Consider the following 14,002-nt stretch of genomic DNA (forward strand, 5'->3'; position numbering starts at 1 on the left):
GAAATGGAGAGTCAAAAGGAGCAGCACATCGTCATGATGCCTATCCACAACAATGAGAAAACAAGGTCGTCGCAGCCATCATCAAAACCATCTGCACTTGATGTCATCCAGCTTGATCCATTTTTTTTCACCTTCCAGAGAAGATAGTCAGGATTACATTTCTCTCATTTCTTCAAAGTAATGAATGAAATGGATTATCTACCTTACAAATACACTATTTACATTACTTCAAGTCTTCATCATAACCTTATTTCTGTGTGTGATCATAGTCATCATTGTCTTAACAATGATTATTGGAGCAATAAGAATAGAGAAATTGATGAGTACTCATAATAAGCTAACAGTATATATATATTTCCAAAAGCAAAATTTCCTTATTGCAGGTTATGTATGAGAGTATGTTTATATGATTTTTCACTCAAAAGTTAGTAACACTAACACTTGGAAACAGTTAATTTATACTGTACAGTAAAGGCAGTTGTTCATTTCTTACTCATCTTTTGGAAATTAGGCTAAAATGATAGATCATAAGTGTAAAAAAGAGCACACTATATATTTTGTACTAAAATAATACAAAATATAATTAATGAACATGATATATTTTCCATTATGGCAGTATAATGTATTTTGCATTATTAGCTAATACACACACAGTTAATCTTCAAACTGAATATCCTCTATCACCAGTCAGTTTATAGGGTCACTTCAGAATTCTACCTAAAAAGCATTCTGGTACTCAGTTTGGAAAAATGTTTAGTTTATTAAATGAGAAAAAGAATGAATAATTTCAGCAATGTTTTGATTTTGTTTTTATTCACTTATTTTTTCAATAAAGCAGAATATAAATAAAAATACACATTTATTATTGGCTGAGTGCTTTGGTTCATGTGCACACTACCCGAAGGTGTAAAATGTTTACATTTCCCAGCCACATACACAAAAAGTTTGTTTTTAATATTATAAGCGTCAAGTAAAATTTCAGGAAACTTGCAAGCATCAGTTTGACTTATTTAAATATACATTCGGAATGAAGAGTTATGTTATTACACACAAAGCAACATAAAAGAGATATATATATCCAACCCAGAATATAATTCCTATTCTTCATTTTCAGCATATAATTAGAAAGCAATAGTGAGATGAAATATAAATTATACTAACAACTGCATCTAATTTACAAAAATCTCAAAACTTAAATGTTGCTGAAATCCGAGCCACAAGTTGTCATCAAAACGATGAGATCTTCACAAAAAAAGTAGACTTGCCAACTGTAATTAGGATAACTATTTTATACTCTCAATACTCGTACACTGTAGGAACATAAAAATTAAAAACAGTGCTTGAACTGACTTTTAAATTCCGTCTTTTACATTTATATTACAAAATACAGAGACATTTCATTCTCATACATATTTTATAACAAGAATCCAAACAAAATTTTTTAGCTGCATATATGACTTTTAGACAGTGCAACTTTAAATAAATTTTACATTACATTTCAGTCTGTTTCATCCACTGTATCTAACAACCTGGACTGTTAAAATATTATAAAAGTTATAAGTGTTCACAATTTTACTTTAAATACAAGGAACTCATTCCCCTATTTCTATTATTACTACTAAAGTACAGTCATATAAACTTAAAAATACCTTTATAAATTCAGCAACATGATACAGTAGAGTTTGAATATAGTTTTTGTAATGACATTTAAACATCTAGAGCATTATTCAGTTTGGAAAAATGTATTTCCATATGTTCTTCGGAATTCTTTCCTTGGATGTATCAATAACACTGTATCATTGTATAGGTCAGTGGTCTCAAAATAGCAACCTCCCAAAGTAATCTTTTTGCGATCAGCAATGTCATTTTGATTATTTGAAGTCCGAGTTTATATTATTTTCACCTCCATTAAAAACAAATGAGGATAATGCAGCAGAAAATCTATAAATGGAGCTAATTTAATTTACAGTGTGATATAAATCTTATTCAAAGATTTGAAAATACAAATTTTATTAACAACTCAGTTATAAGTTTTTGGCACTGATAATCACTTTGTTTTAGATATTTACATGTATAAGAGAAAAGTTTTTTCACAGTGGAAAATTAATAAGAAAAGGGGCCGAATGACTGACGAGCATTTACAATCTGTGAAGAAGATAATTTCTAGCAATCTCTCCAAGGCTACGACTTTTATCATAGTCGAAATGCCCTCAAGTATCAAGCTGTAGTAAGAAATAAATTTATAATTATTTACATACAAACATATCTATTTTTATTTGTGTGCAGAAGAAAAATTCAATAAATAAAGAAAAAGAAGTTGCCATTATTTATTTATTATTTTATTCCAAAGTTTTGTCCCACTTGGAAAACTTTCTCTGAAAAGTTGGTTTGTTTTTCAATTTAAAGTAAGTTACATAATGATTAATTAAATTTAGCTGTCACTATATTTAAATTACAAACTTTAGATTTCGAATAGAAAGTAAATACAAATTTGAATTTTTTCCTTTGAGATATTATTATTTGTATATATTGTGATAAATATTTAGTTAACAAAATTTTAAAATTTTTTTAATGTTTTTTATTTCGTAAATAAATATTTTAATTTTGTTTAAAAAATCTAGTCTTATAGGTAATTAATGTACTCAAACTGCAGAAGAAGATACTGCTTACATACATCGCTGCTCTAAACTGAGTTTTAGGTGTATTAGTGCATTTTAAGCATACAAATGATGCATTTCAGTAAATATGTAAGAATCGGCAAAAGACTTAACACTTAAAATTAACAGAAACGCACTATCAGTTTTAGTGATTTGAAATTAAAATGGAGATAATTACAGTTGTACATCTATTACTTTCATACTCAATACTGTGAGTATTTAGTAACTCACAATTTTAAAAAATCTACATTCTGAGTAACATGATTAAAAATACTTTCTTAAAGTTTGTAATAATCCTGACTGCTGGCTAGCTAGTATGTAGTAGTAGTAGTAGTGTGTGATTATGGCAAAGCCTCGAGGGCTATCTGCCTAAGAGGAGGGATGCCTTCGTGGAGGACTTTCTAAGGGAAACTGGCTCGTATACACGTTACACATGGGGAAAACCACGAAAACGGCCATGCAGCCACCCGTTCGCGGGATTCGGACCGAACTACCAGTGTTCAGCGACTTTACCGTTCGGCTGCTGGTGGGCGGCTAGCTAGTATGAATCCGAGATACAGAAACAGAAACAGAATTTTAACATGCTAAAATAATAACTAAATAGAACAGACTGATCTGATCAGAAGATGTTCATAATAAAAGCTCTTAACTCATTCCTTTTAACAAATGTGAATAGAAGTAAATCATTCTGCATTAATGTACACTTCAGCTTCGATATATTATGTTCCATAGTTTCTTATCCTTTAAAATACTGATTTTTTAGATAAATGTTTTACAGCTTTAATGACTTCTTAAAAATGTATGCTGTATTGAACATTTCTCAAACTTAAATTGTTAGAATTCTTAATAACATTTTGTGTGTGTATTATTAAGAATACACCAGAAGCAAATAACTGCCCAACAGCAATCATTGTTTATGGTAAAAATGTAACTGAGTTTAACATGCATGTTATTATAGCGAGGAAAAAGAAATTGTGAAGCAAATAAGACGTCAAAAACAATGCATTTCTTTCTAATGAGTACGGAGATAGACACAATCTGTGATTTTCAGCCATTTGGGAAGAATGCCAAGAACATATAAAATATATTCTCAAAATGACAGAAGAAAAATTTTTAAAGGAATATATTCTATCAGTGGGGGCATTTAAAGAAAATATCCTAAACAGCATCATAGTAGGCACAGTATTATTATAATGCATTCTTAAAAAAATACATGCAGTAAATCCAGGCAGTCGTGTATTAAAGAAAACACATTCTGGATTGGATACATCTACATGAAAAACATCAAAATTAAAATTATAGTTCTAAAATAATTATTCTTGAATATTAAGTAGCAAAAGCAAATAATTTCAAATAAATACCAGAGTTATTACACATTATGTAAACTTTCTTAAAAACAAATACATAAATATGTGAGCATGCAAAGTTGACTAGAGAACGTTGCTGGCATTTCTTAATGCTGACACTTTTTAGTTCATAAAAGATCACAATTTGACGATTAATACATATCACAAATACGATGTTAGCTTGCAAACTGCTTATACTAAAGTCAAAAATTTCATTCACGTTTTGTAATCAGAAAACATGTACATTTAAAGATTTATACTATAATATTTTATTTACACAACAATTTATAAAAAGCAGATAACTTACAAAAATCATAAAAAAATATTTTGTAATACAAACTTCAAAATTTTGAACGAATTCTGATATTTAATGTGTCTTAAAAACAACCAAATTTAGGGGGGAATGAATGAACTCATATGAAATAAATAAAACAATCAGAGCATTGCAGCAGCTAGTTTTTTTTAAAACTAGCTATCAAAGATCTCTTAATTAAACATAAATAAATTTTAAAAGATGGGTATGATTATTTCTGAGTTGTTCTATTCATTTTTGATACAATGCCATGAGGGGACAGAAGAGTTACTACCCGTGTTATTCTTATATGCAGTCGACTTTTGTACATATGAGGGCCAATCTGTGTAGAGGTTGTTAGTCACACAATATGTTTAGGTTTAGCCAAAATTTAGGAATACACCCTTTAATAACAAACATACTAGTTAATAGTTATTTCAAATTTCCTTCAAACCCGTTTTCCAGGTAAAGCAACACTGAAATCATATGTTAGATTACATGAACATGAAATTCAAAATGCCACATTAAACATTTGAGAAACAAAACCATAAATTTTGAGACTTAAGAATGTAATACATATTAAGCAGAATACTGTGGGTTTACAAAAAGAGCAAATTTACTAAAGTCAACTTAGTATTTTCAATAAATCCTGAAGAGGATTAAAAGTATGAAAGTATATAAGTGCATTTTGAAATTCGCAATCGACAATAACACTTAACTGAGCAGGGGGGGCTGCATACATAAACCTGCAAGCCTCTCACTGGCCATCACAATATACAGGGTGATTCGTTACCAGACCGGTAAACTTGCAGGGTGTGAGGGGTTTACAGAGACGACTCGGAATGCAGGGTCGCAAATGCCGTAGTTGCGAGCTTATAGTGCAGAGAAAAAAAAAACAGAAACACCAACACATTAACGGGCAGAAAACATTTTATTGAAAGGTTAGGTGTTCGAAATTACGACCAGAAGTCGTTTGGCAGGCTTGAAAGCAGTGCTGAATGGAATTCCATGCATTCTGGAAAATTCCTAGCACGTCACGTATCCTCCCGACAGCTCCAGATATTCGAGCGACGAGGTCTTCAACTGAAGGAACAGGTGTCTCGTACATTTAACTCTTCATGTGACTCCAGATGAAGTTGATGCATGATAGGTCCATGTGGTACCAGCATGAAGGGGCTCCTCCACATCGCATGAATAACATCCACCGACACCTTGATGTAACCTTTGGACAGTGGTGGATAGGTCGTGGTGGCTCGGTTCATAAGCCTGCTAGATCACCAGACCTATCATGCATGGATTTCTGGGTTCAGATAAAGAGTTTGATGTACGAGATCCCTGTTCCTTCAGTTGAAGACCTCGTCACTCGAATATCTGTAGCTACTGGGATGATATGTGAGATACTAGGAATCTTCCAGAACATAAGGAATTCCATGGAGTGCAGCTCTCAGGCGTTCCAGACGACTTCTGGTTATAATCTCGAACACCCTGTTATAGTACAACCTTTCAATAAAATGTTTTCTGTCCCATTAATGTGGTGCTGTTTCTGTTCTTTTTTCTCTGCTTCTTTGCACCATAGCTCACAGTTATGTAATTTCGAGTCTCAGTACCCCCTACACCCTGCAAGTTTATCGGTCTGGTAGCAAATCACCCTGTATAGTAAATTTAGCCCCCACCCATAAAAATACAGGCGAGTCTTAAAAAGACATGACACGATCACTTCAATTTGCAATTGCTGATGATTTATAAATAGCAGATATTTGTAGCTGTCATTTATATTGTATGCTGTGTTAAGTGCAGAACATCCTAATTACTGCAGTGAGGACAATACAGCATTCATTATGCCATTTGCAGAGTTACAGAATTATTCCAATTTAGGATTCATATTGCAGAATTATACACATGTAACAGTCAGAACTGGTCAAATCTCAAACTAAAGGTATTTTAAGACCCCTTGCAAAATTAACATCATTACATACAGATGTAATTAAGGGTTTGAAACAAATAAAATATACTTAAATGAACTGATTATTTTCATTAATTTTTAAAAAGGAAATTGAGCCCTTTATCTAACGTACATGTACACCTGACACTGACCCATAGCTTAAACCATGACAATATGCTCTGCATTTGGTTGCATCCAAGAATACTGAAACTGCATGGTGGCCAACACATAGTTGGACAGACAAGTTCAGATTCATATTGTGCTAAATCAACGAAATCTAACAAATTGATGGAAGCCAAACTATTAAAAAGGTTGTGCTGGGTACAGGAAATTTAGTAACAGTACGATTATTCAGCCATTCAGTTTAAGGCCATTAGTTTACCTGGTAACTGACAGAATCATACTCTCCTCCTTGACTACATCCAACCCCTTCATGTTGAGGATTTATTCTAAAGGCACTAGGGCTCTTTTAGCAGCACATACAGAGACAGTAATTCAGATGTAATTAAATGAAATATTTTACTTGTCCTCAACTGGCTCATACTATAAACTAATCCGGCCAACTTATTTGCCCATTACAAAAACATTTACTTATTTTAGCAACTCACAGCTAATGAAAAGGACACAATTTGAGCTTCAACAAGCCTGGGCCTAGTGTCTCTAGAGCAGTTTTAAAATCTCATGAAATCCACATCTCAGCATATAGCCACAGTTAACCAGGCTAAAGGTACGTTATCAAATAAATAAATAATTGGCAATTTTGCCTAACCTACCATTTTTATCCTTTGATGTTAAAATAATTTTCCAAATGAGATATTTTACTAATATTCTGAACTATTTGCATTCAAAGTAATTTAACATGACAAGTTCACAAATTCAGTTGTTCTACATGGCCAAATTCATACACTTTAAGTAATAAACAGATCAGAAATACTAATGTTTTCTTCATAACTGCATTTTTTTAGTTTGTAAATTTGAAAAAATATTAACAAATTGAAATACAAAACTGTTTAATAAAATTTATATCATCAAATTTAAATACAATCAAAAGTTGTTAATCCGGACTTCGGCGATTCCGGATTATAGATCATAAGTTTAAATCTGGTAAGATGGCATGCAGAAATTATAAAATTAAAAATATGAAACCGTAATTTATGAAATAAAGAACAATTATGATCTAAAGGGTATCAAAATTTACAAAAAAAAAAAAAAAAAAAAAGTTTAATATTTATTTGTTTACTTTATTAAACATTTCTTTCAATGTAAGTTGTTTAAGCTGCTTCGTTTTATGTGATAATACTTTCTCTAATTCTATAAACAGACATAATTTCTTGTTCAGTTACAAAGTTCCGCTGTTCAAGTCCAATAATTGCTGTGTCGAAAATACCGACTAATTTGTCAATCGAAATTTTTTCGTTTTCAATAACCTGTGTGTCACTTTCTTCACTATCTGAAGTGAATTATTATGATGAGAAATTTGATTTAAATCATATCAAAGATGGAGTACATCAAGATGAAATACTACATTTAGTAAGGAATTATAAGCCAAATAAAATAAAAACATCTGCCCTGAAGATAAGGATAGTGCTGACAGATCAACTTCCAATTCATTGTGTGACGTGACATTCCCCCCCCCCCAGAGTAGCGTGAAATTAATAAACAGATTTCGGAATGGTTAGAGAAACAAAGGATATGCCTTTATCCATTTTTTGCAGCAATTCCACTTTTTGTTTAATGGACTTCGAAACATACTTTCGCTTTGTAGATCCTTTACATATTAGTAAATATATATCGGAAATTCTATTTGACATAATCTGAAGTTCAAGCTTACTTTTATAAAATTGCTCTAACAGTCTGCAAAAAATAATAAGCCGCATCCAATTCGAAGATTAAGGAACTACGCAATCTGTGACATTAACTGAATTAGATAATTTTAGCTTAGCTTATACCGTCCGTTATACATTAAACGCGCATGCGTAAACGTATTATGTGCATGCGAACACGCATATTCGCAGCCGTAAAGGTCTTACTCACATGCATCAGCTTTGAGTTCCAGATTATGGGTGTCCGAATTAACAACTTTTGACTGTATTGAATTTCACTCAATTTATACAACGATGATATTTAAACAATATATATACTTAAAACCACGTTGATAAAAGTCTGCAGGACTATCTTTTTTTATAACTTATTTTTATAATGAAGTCACAACATATCCAACCATAACTACACTTAAAAAACTTTTATAATTCACAAATTTATGTATAGCCTCTATTTAGACATGTTTAATCTTTGTACTTATATTTCAGCACATTTAGCTTCAACCACATATTTATTGTGCACACAAATCCAGATTTAAGGAACAACAATAATGTTTGTTTCATTACTTGCAAAGTAAGTAACCATACTAATACTGAATGTTTCTTTAAAACAAACAAAATGGATGAAAATTCTGACGATTTCATATCTACTACTGTACAATACTTAAGATTCTTAGATATACTATTTCGAAATCATACAATTTCTCATTCCTATTTACATAAAGTAATTTAAAAATAAAAAAGAAAGGAAGGAAATTAGCAGATATTATTAATAATTCAGGAACTTTAATTCTCATTACTAATTATAAATGGCTTAAAGACATCTGTAAGGCTTAAAAAACATGTAATAGTAGTTCATTGCAATGCTTTAAACAATAAAGTAAATGAATGATACATTTTGTACTCAAAATGAGAACATACTTGGAATAAAAAAACATGTAATAGTAGTTCATTGCAATGCTTTAAACAATAAAGTAAATGAATGATACATTTTGTACTCAAAATGAGAACATACTTGGAATAATGATGTTCCAAGAATAAACTTCCTTAAATTAAATGAAAATAACACATATCCAATAAGCTATGAAAATATTGCACAGGGATTTTAAGTACTTACTAAAGTAAAAATAAATGCTGCTTCTGATAACATTGAGTGCTGTATAATTGCCTGATTGCAATTCATTCTCATTGTATCAAAGTAAGAAAATACCAAAAGATCGTGCATCTTCATATATGCAAACCCAACTGCTTAGTGCTGTTTCAAAACTAAATGCTGACAACAAAATTCCTAAATTTATTAAAATAATAATAATTTGCTTTTTAGTTTAATTTATACTCTCTTCTGTTGAGATTACATAAACATAAAAAAACCCTGAAAACAACTGCAAAATACTCTATATTTTTTAGTACTGATTCTTGCATTTTAGAGAAAGCTATCTTGCAACAGAATTAAGATCTGTGTGTGTTATATTATATTGTGCAATATTTCCTAAACTATGCTAAGCAGTTTTCTTATTTAAAATATTGGGTCATTTATTAAAATTTGCTCTTTTTTAATTTTTCAGTTGGCATTTATAAATTAATATTGCAGCATAAAATTTAATGGTAACTGTTTAAAGAATTAATGAAGATTTAGTATAAAAGCTAATTTTTGTACAAAAAATTCATTACATACAGAAATGCAAAATCCTCCTATTAAAATGAATGGGTGAGTAACAACACAGATTTTCCTATTAATAAATTTAGATTTTGGCAACAAGCTACCTTTGTACTAAAATATTGTATTCTTTAAAAAAATTCTGTTATTGATAGCTTCAAGAAAAATATTCAAAGCATAGTTCAATAGCTCAAAAGGACCAGTTTAAACAACTGACAGTTTCCACTTATGACATTTTTAGCTACATTAATCTATTAGCTTTTTTAACTTTATGTGACAGAGGCACTTCAAGATTATTCTTTATTGATTTATAATATCTAGTTAGAAATGGCTATTATTACTGATATTACTAAAATACCTCTTTTGTCGAGTACCTGCGAACATTGGAATAATCTCCGTTTTTGTAAACCAAGCTTGATATTTTTATGTATCCAAATAACTCATTTTCAGTTATATCAAGTGACATTCTTATTCTTTAGCTACGCATTTTAACCCTTGAAAAATCATCACTAGTTAACTTTTCCATTTATATATAATAGAGTTTGATACATATCTGATTCAATTCTCATAAGGAGGAGGAGCCTAAAGCGATTTTAAATTATTTCATACACATTTAATACAACTTTGACAGATTACTTTAACAAGTTGCAGTACAGTCGATGCTAAAGTATTAATAATAAATTTCAGTACATGTTTAAGTAATTCATAGTTTTAGGTAACTTTAATCATACAGGCAATTGCCTATTTAGGAATTATATTCAATGACTATTATCAAAATAGCCCTTTTAATTAGGTATATTTCACAGCTGACATAATATTTTGCAGACTATGTAATACAATTAAAACAATGAAATTCTGACACAAGTGATAATGATCAGATGTGCTAGTTTGTAATGTATAAACATTCAACTCCAAATGAAAAGTGATATTTTTGTGAAGCTTAATAATTAATTACATGCAAAGCTTTCAGAATTTAATAAATTAATAAATACCAAGAAAAATTCCAAAGTGATCCTGATTTATCTATTTGAATGACAAACTGGTATGAATTTACTCACTTTTGACAAAACTATATAAGACATTGGATGTTTACTTTACATTTTAAAACTTTAGCATTTTCTGCTTATATAGAACTTGGTTAACATTTCAGATATATATATATGCTAACTCTCCTTCTCAGTAATGCTACTCTGCATATGATACTGTAATTACATACTTTAGCATATCTTATGCACAAATAAAAATGAACTATAGAAAGGCTTTTTTTCATAAACGAGAAATTTAACAGTCACGGAATTGTAAAAGGAAATATTTCGGACAATGAAATTACTTTGTGACTGATAACATTATTATATTAACAATATATAAACATAAAAGTAACAAAAGAGCCAACAAATATTGATTGCATACATAAAAAAAGGGTTTGAGAATCTAGAACATGAACTTCCAGTGTTTACAAAAACTATCTGAAGAGTTAAAGAGACGAAAGCTTTTAAGAACAGAATTTTAGTGACCCAAATTAAAAATTGGCCATTTCATTTTCAAAGCCCTCTTTGGCAAATCATATCATTTCAGTGTCAGATGACTTTCATACATGTGCTGTCTTAACAGAATTAAAAAAATCTGCTTCTTGCAAAACATGCCACATGTGTAAGTTCTGGTGACAGATTAACAAAAATGATTGCATTATGCAGCTTCTACATTTCTGCACATACACACACACACACACATTAGTTGCCTAATAAAATAAATAATTACAAAAATAAACTTATTTTCAAAACAGAATTAAGAAAATTTCAGCTTTACAGTAGTATTGCGCAACATGCTGAGCTACAGAAACTTGAATCACATGAATGATGCATTAAGTTACGTAAAATCTTGTTTAAAATTTCAACTAGTATTACTTTCTTCTTTTCTCCCCAATTATATCTTAAAATGTAGGCTACCAAAAACATTAAGTATACAGATCTGTCTTCATTTTACATAAAATATTGCAAGAGGCAAAAAACATCTTCAGAACATTATTATTTTTGCACCAGTTGAAATTAAGGAAACAAGTAAATGCTTTATTGTCTTACCGTAAAATAAACAGTTGTCATTTAAATCATAAGGCAGTAAGTTAAAAAAATAACAAAATAAATATGAAATATTAAGGAAAACTTTTACAATGTAAACTTCTAAAAAGCTAAATATAATTTCTTTAATTTTTATAACAAAGAAACAGGTTAAGAGATAAAGTTTAAATATTTCAACTTTCAAGGACTCAGAAAAACAAAATGTGTCTATAAAGTGATCTGTTTTAACACCAAGTAACCTTCCGAATTTGTAATAAATAGGTACGCCCCTATTATATAAAGGATAAAACTAAAACATTATTCAGTATAAAGATCATAAAATATCAAATTCTTTGTATTAAATTAAAAGCTTATCCAAAATTTCAGTGAACAACAATAAAGGAATAATGAAGAAATATACATAGCTCTCAGCAGATATCCATTACAGTAAATTATAGGAACAAGAATATTCACAAACATGAAAGTAAGACACATAATGCTTCAATAAAAAAAAATCAAGCTCTTCAACATAACGAATTCGTTATGAAAAAAAAAAAAAAATCTTCATTTGGTCTAAAATGACCTCAACAGTTATAAATAGTCTTTATAAATAAAAATAGGATAAAATATATTGAATCATTCACTATGTTTTGGAAATAATGGTAACATTATGCTCGAGGATTATCAGGCCTTGGTGGTAGTGGTCTTGATTTGAAAGGTGGCCTTAGTGAATTACTAAGAGAGTCACAAGTATTAGAACTATCTTGCTTTTCAAATTTTTGGGCTAATGAAGCAACAAGTGAAGTTTCTCCTGTCCTTACAACACGTGGAAACACTGGTTTACAAGCACCGACACTCTGGTTGTTTATATTGAATGTTTTATTTGTCCTATTATTTATTTTATTTACATCCGTAGAAATATGTTCAGAAGCAGCACAATTATTTTGCTTATGATAGGATACATCATTAATCTTACTGTCTTTCACATTATTTTGCTTAGACATATGAACAAATGCCAATGGGGTATCAGTAAAATCTAAAGTCTGACAATCATCATAATAAATTGAGCTAGGTGTCACTGAACGTTCATGCTCTTTTGATTTTGGAATATCTTCATATGTATAAGATGATAAGTCTTGCTGGAGTAAAGAAGATGAATTAAGTTTAGGGGGGGGTGGTCTAGGTGGAGGACAAGTGGGCCTAAAACCTGAAGTACTTAATGGTCTGTTTCCAACATTGCTTTCACATGGACTTCTGAGACTAGATGTTCTTACTATTGTAGGTGTTATAACTGCTGTAGCTGGTGTCCATGAAGGGGTTCGCTGAGGGGTATTGTCAGGTCTAGGTGGAGCTGGTCGAACAGGAGTAAATTTGTTACTTTGCAAAGTACCAGAATTCTGAGGAACTGGGGAAGATATCTGAACTTCAGAAAAACCAGAAGAATCTGCCAAATTGTGACTGGTCTGGGCAGGTAAAGTACTCACAGCGCAGTTGACTGATGAAGAAACAGGAAGAGGGGCTGAAATTTCTAATGTACGTATACTATTTCTATCAAACTGAAACTTTGATGGTGGTTGTAGTTTCCTTTGAGTTGTAGTCTTAGCTCTTGATCTAGAAATAAGAATATAGTATGTATGTTAGGAATAAATTCAGTAATTTCACAGTAAAAAATTAAAAGCCTGATTTAGCAAGATAACATTTACATAAAAAAAATTTATTAAAATCTTCAACAGCTCTATAGATTTGAGATAAAATAAGCTATAAAGATCTTACACACTAAAAAAAAAAAAAGAAAAAAAGCTGTAGATTGCCAAAGGAAAAAATAATTTAGTTTTGATAAGTAACAAGAATGACAAAAGCTTATCTAATCACATAATACAATGTGAGAACTGATGAAAACATGGCAAGAATTATGTTTGAAATAAACATGATTAAGGAATCTAACTGAAAATTTTTATTACAGCTATGAAGACCTTTAAGACATAATTCAAGAATAAATACAGAATAACTAGTTTAATTTTTTTCCCCCTTTTAGAAAAAGCATTTGAAATTTTTAAAGCAACTTTTCTTTCATTAGAACTTTTTAGATATTTCTCATGATGAATATAATTCATATGTTTAGTTTCTTTTTATCACTCATAATTAACTAGGTAAGCAGCACATTATGTAACTTTCAAAAGAGTTTTATGCAAGACAAATGAAAATCTTGAGCTCTATGCAAGACAAATGAAGAT

At 30.3% G+C, this 14,002-nt stretch overlaps 1 protein-coding gene across 1 annotated transcript in view; it reads right to left on the reverse strand.

The window, feature by feature from the left end:
- Positions 1-785: 785 nt before the first annotated feature.
- The window catches only part of Meltrin (disintegrin and metalloproteinase domain-containing protein meltrin), a 244,768-nt gene continuing 231,551 nt past the window's right edge, over positions 786-14,002 (reverse strand). Inside the window, exon 19 of the mRNA XM_085809347.1 lies at positions 786-13,379. Coding sequence (XP_085665473.1) covers positions 12,437-13,379 — 943 coding nt within the window. The 3' untranslated portion in view covers positions 786-12,436. The remainder of the gene's footprint in view (positions 13,380-14,002) is intronic.

This window comes from Stegodyphus dumicola, chromosome X2 (assembly GCF_044657685.1).
Source record: "Stegodyphus dumicola isolate Sdum_Otavi_A_Nest chromosome X2, ASM4465768v1".
In the NCBI taxonomy this organism is placed as follows: Eukaryota; Metazoa; Arthropoda; class Arachnida; order Araneae; family Eresidae; genus Stegodyphus; species Stegodyphus dumicola.